Genomic DNA, 5,735 nt, shown 5'->3' with positions numbered 1-5,735 from the left:
GGACAAGGGAACGCTTGATGCGTTAATTCCATCCGCACATGAGGACATGTTGGAAGACGTAGAAAAGATGTTTGCTGAGATATGCCGAGTGCTTACGGTCGGAGGTCGATACATTATCCTTACTCTTGCTCAAAAAAATGTGCTCAATTCATACATGGCATTTTTGAGAAACGGTTTGTTTTACTTTTTCATATGTTGGAAAGAAATTTTAGTCAAGTTTAGGAATAAAAGAGAACCAGTTGTGAATCGGTTTAATTCTGGTTAGCTATGAAATGTAATTTTAAGTTTCGTGGAAGCCATTTTCTTATATCTGTTTCTCCCGTTCTAAACAATGGTTTGTAAAAGGAGTAAAGGAAAAAGTGCAAAAAGAAAAAAAGTATGGAACATGAGGAACATGATGGAAAGAGAAAGAAATCGAATATCTTTTGAAATTCATCCTGATCTCAGCTTCGCTTTCCTTGTGGACACAGATATGTGCATGTATTCTAACTGAGATCAATCACCATATTGTCACATTTATTGTGTACAGATGTGAATAATGTGAATTGTAGGAAGAATTTTATTATACGGGTTGAAAAGAATATTGATACCAATTGGAAGTTTCCTTTGCCAGTGTTTTTGCTTATCGCGACAAAACTTCGTGTTTCCCTTCCTACACCAGTGAATTTTTTATGTAATTTTACTCTTGACAAAGCCTAGATTAAGTTCATACCAATTCAATCCTTTTGAATATCAACTATAATTAAAAGGTTTATCCTGTCATTTCTTGTCTTTCTAATGAAACTATCGGTAACTTTAGTGAATAGTGAATTAAAGGGAAATAGTTTAACCCAGCAACACTGTAAGCCCTCGACCGTGTGGAGTATACGGTTGTTTCCCCAACAGCGACGCACAGTGCTGGTTATCCTACCAGTTCTACTACTTAACAGTAATTGTAAAGATATGTTTGGAACAATTTTGTTAGATGTAATATAGGACAAATATAAGCTTTTAGCGTTGACTACCTGATAATTATTGGTCTCTGTATTTGCAGTACATGGAATTGATACTTTCAATGGAAAAGAAAGCGATTAAATTCTCGTCTTCGGAGAACTTAATCAATGCGATAAATGCGGAACAGGAATTCTCGAGATTTCGCCACCTGTGTTCTAAGTATGCATCATTAGCATGAAAGTGCCACATGTGATTTTAAGCAAAAGGACGTTTTGATAATTCTTCAGTTAAAGTTTCTGGTGTTTACAGTAAATTTGCTGCGGATTATGATAACGTTGGAGTGAGCACAGTACACGTGATGAGTATCTCTTAGTTTTGCTTAAACCATGCATTTCTGAAACTTTTCAGAAAATTGGAATACGAAGTAAATTTGATACTACATGGTGACGATGAAAAACCACGGTATCAGATAGCAGTTCTTGACGACCCGAGAGTCAATGTATTAAGTTCCTTTGCTGTCTTCATCGTCCCAGTTGGCAGGTTGTTTCCGTTCTTGTAAAGTTGTTGTAGCTCTAGATGACACTTGTTGTTGTACTTTAATATTTAGGCAGTCAGTGTTTATATGCATCAGAAGGTATTTTCAAAATTAAATCTCACTACTTTAGAGATCATGATTGGTTTTTCGCTACTGAAAGAGGGCGTTTATCATTGCGCAGACAATGCGGTAAGGATCGGTTGGCTGTTGTTACACTTTATCGTGACCAAGTATATGAAAATATGGAGCAGGTTAAGGATGAATTGGGTCCATATGTAATTCAGCTGACTCCATCATCTATTCATCAAACAGTTAAGATTATATACTCCACTTTGTCGTGACCAGGTATATGAAAATATGAAGTAGGTTAAGGATGAACTGATTCTGTGTATAATTCAGTTGACTCCATTATGTCTTCAAACAGTATATTACACTTCAATTTTGATTACTAAATTTTATGTCATATGCTATATTTTCAACTAAATATAGAACTTTTTATTTCAGCGTAAATCAGTGGTTGAATTTCTTTCTCTTGGCAAAATTGATGTTAAAGAAACTCGTGCCACAGGGTATTCAGATGTCAACGGGCCATGGGCAGTGGAAGATGTCCGCATACAAAGTTCGATATACCGAAGACTTGTCTTTTTGTCTGCCCAAAATCTAGTACAGTCTGAAGTTAAGCTGATCCGTAAGTTTTATTTTAATAATAAGATGGAAGTGTCGCGTATATTTATCCGCAATGAAAATATAAACTTGACTGTAGGAGTAATATATATGGTGTCGACTATTTTCTAATCTCAGAAGCATACATTTGGGATCTATAACTGGATTTCATATTTCAGTGTGTTGAAAAGGTATACGCTCCAGATCATTGGAAAGTTTTTTTTTCCCCACCCCCTCACATAAGCAGATCATTCAACAGTTATCTTACAGGTAGGAGAACCAATGTTTCAAAGAGGAAGTTGTATGTGCAAGGCAAACTTATTGCTTAGGGCAGTATTTATCGTTATTTTGCTGAAACCTCCAATCGTTCGTGATTTTTCGAATAATTTGATTTCACTAATGTTCTTCTGCAGGAAATAAAAGAGGTTGCGAAATTGTGGATTTACATACATTAACCTCGGAATATCACGAAGGGATGCTGGCAGCACTACCCTTCATGTTACGTCCTGGTGAAAAACTGAATCATGCAACCAAATTACGGTACTTTTCCCTAGATCATGCTATTGTTTATTCACTATATTATCCTTGTAACTTACATATTTACGAGTATTCATTTCATAATTAAATTAACCGCACAGTATTAATAGTGTCATTTCAGATTACTTGTTCTTGGATTAGGTGGTGGTGTTCTGCCTTCTTTTCTGCACATCAAATTCCCATCAGTAAGTCCAAACCTAGAAGTTGTATATGGATTTTAACTGCCAATTACCATAACGAGATAACGCGTTGACTGACCATACATGTGCAATCATAGGTTAAATTTCTGGTGTATTATTCCAGATGTCTGTCGTAGCTGTGGAATTAGATCAGAAGATGGTAGAAATTGCAAAACAGTGGTTTTCTTTCAATAGTGATCCGCGCTTGACCGTTGTAATCGGGGATGCTCTCACATATGTTGACGAACTGGCGGAAGAAGAAGGTAAGTAATCACTCTGATTTAAATTGATTAGCTTCGACATGTTTAATGAAAGGTCGAGCCTTGAGTATATTTATCTTAGTTTCAGAATCTTATCACTATTTTCGAAGGTTTCTGGCATATATCAAAATTTCAGATGAATCACGCTTATTTGATGCTATATTCATTGATGTAGCTGGAAGCACTCACGAAGATGGACTGAGTTGTCCATTACCATCATTTGTAACGGAGGATGCTTTGAAGAAAATGTATGCTGCACTTCGCAGAAGAGGTAGAGCTTATCACCGTATTATTTCATAGTTTGAGAAAATCTTATGTATATCATGGGTATTATTTGAATCATTTTCGAATTTTAGTTCAAAATAATCTGTTCATGTTCATGTTCTCAGTACGTTTCAATTCGTTTTTTTTTTTCAACTTTTCTGTTCAAATAATACATGTTCGGAATGCTTTTTACTGATGTTTGCATATTTCACGTGAAGTCTATTCACGCTTTTTATTCATTTTGTTTATGCTTATCTTTCTGTTGTTTCAACTTTTATATTGGTTAACGTTAACATCGAAACTAAAGTTAATATCTGCATCGAAAATATTTAAATATACAGAGAATGATTCTCATTCATGGTGATCTTATATGGAATATTAAAATAAAACATAGTTTCTGAAACGTATGCTGCTTACAAGAGATAACCTAATAAATCAATATAATAAATTATTCTGTACTATGTCAGAAACTGATTTCCTTTTAATTCGGTTCCTTAAATTCGTTTGGCTTATACTTTTTTTCCGATTTCCAGGAGTACTGGCTTTAAACGTGGTAACTCGAAACGACGATATTGCTGACCAAATCAAAGATCGTATTTTATCGGTCTTTTCCTGTTATTATAGCCACAGCAGCGAAGAGGACATAAATCAGGGAAGTTCTTTTTTGATTAGGGATGCTTGTTAGGAAAGTGAACTTTTTTAGCAACAAGGTAGCAATGTGGATTCGATGGCCAGATCCTTATTTCAGTTTTCTAATCTAATTTTTATGATGCGTGGAATGAAATCCATGGAGTTTTTGTTTGTAATTAATTATCTATCGCCAAATTCAATGTATCATAGTTTCCTTCATATATGCCATAAAAATGAATAAAAATGCTCGTTTCTGTTTGTTTTTTTTTCCACTCCATACCTAAGATTCTAAATTTATTATTTTGACGAAATAAAGTTGGGGACTGTATTCGAGACGCTTGTCTATTTGTTCTTTTACAGGTTTTGATTTGTCCGAAAGTACGGAAGAGCTTATACGATGCTCGAAAGGCCTGTGAAAATTGCAGAAAGGAGAAGGGTACACTGCGAAATTTATTCTCAAATATTTCGGCGTTGAAATTTTATGAGAAACGGATCAACTGACAGATGTTCACAAAACGGATCTGAAATGTGTTTTGATTGTTTTTCATTTGTTACTATTACGCTTTGAATGAGGGATTGTTAGTTTATTTTTTATTTCTTATTTTTCTCTGCTGCTTTATATTGCTCCAGGAAATTACAAGGTTGGTTGAGAATTCGATAAAATTGAAAACTGATGCAATGTAGGGTTTTTTTTCTTCTGTCACAAGCGAAAAGAGGAAAAATTTATGATTTTATGTGACACAGGTTTCTTTTATTTTTGTCCCCAAACATTTTTTCCCTTCGCATTTCCAAACTAGCAGCTGATTCAATAATATTTTACACTTCGATTATATCTGTAATTGCTTTTCCCATTTTCATTTTAGTGCACCTTTCAACGAATTCTCACAAAAATTGGACTAGTTCATAGTGTATGTCTGTTAAATACATCTCATTCATGGAGTTTTTGATTAATTCATCTGTTTGTGTATCTTTGTTCATTTTATACCGATATCAGTTAAGTTAAGAGAATTGCACCTGGGCGATTAAACAAATGTCCCTATCCAATGTTTATTTGTAACAACCATTTTAATCTTTTAATAATTCTAGAAATCACTCCAGCCTTGATCTCTTACTTTCCTCGACATTATCCGTTGCTTATTCAGAATCAGCATTAGCGTAGTTTTTGCATTTGAAATTTTTTGGTTTAATTCATATGGAATTAAAGGACTGCGTTTTGAGCTGTTACCACCTCCCCTCTCCTTTCTGTGTAATGTCCCTCTCTTTTTACAAAATCTAATGAGGGAATTATATACTTAAATGAAAAAGTAAGGGTTTTGAAAAGAAAATTTCAAAGCTTAGGTTTAGTGCAAATTTGTATAAATGAGAAAAATAACTGCACATTTTGACAGGAGTTGTTTTTTTTCATTAGGAAGAGAAATTTGGGCTTTTTAAGCAAGGGACTAATTTCAGTAAATGTATTTTCTGCGTTTTAGTGTGTGGTACAGTATAGGGTTGTTAAGCTGTATGTCTAGGAGAGGCTATAGTACCACTTGAAATTGAAACGATTCATTTATTCACCCATCTACCATCAATTTGATTGATTCGGAATCTGCATTTTGAAGGGGTAGGTATATTGATCTTGCCGACATCGTCGTGAGTTTAACCAATAACTATAACATTGGGCTTGACGTTAGATACACCATCGGATTTGTACTGAATGATGATTTTGCTGATCTCTTATGAAATATTATGAAG

General features: G+C 34.5%; 1 protein-coding gene across 1 annotated transcript; it reads left to right on the top strand.

Annotated features, from left to right (window-relative positions):
* Positions 1–1,036: 1,036 nt before the first annotated feature.
* LOAG_11489 (hypothetical protein) lies at positions 1,037–4,321 on the top strand (the record flags this gene model as incomplete). Its single annotated transcript, XM_003147007.2, has 9 exons — positions 1,037–1,152; positions 1,342–1,473; positions 1,599–1,743; positions 1,973–2,156; positions 2,545–2,671; positions 2,790–2,853; positions 2,972–3,110; positions 3,244–3,378; positions 3,905–4,321. The coding sequence occupies 9 exons, from the start codon at positions 1,037–1,039 to the stop codon at positions 4,054–4,056; spliced, it is 1,194 nt and encodes a 397-aa protein (XP_003147055.2). The 3' UTR covers positions 4,057–4,321.
* Positions 4,322–5,735: the final 1,414 nt, after the last annotated feature.

Source organism: Loa loa, assembly GCF_000183805.2.
Source record: "Loa loa unplaced genomic scaffold supercont3.471, whole genome shotgun sequence".
In the NCBI taxonomy this organism is placed as follows: Eukaryota; Metazoa; Nematoda; class Chromadorea; order Rhabditida; family Onchocercidae; genus Loa; species Loa loa.
Note: the sequence above shows the minus strand (reverse complement) of the source record. Positions and strands in the feature narration are given on the sequence as shown.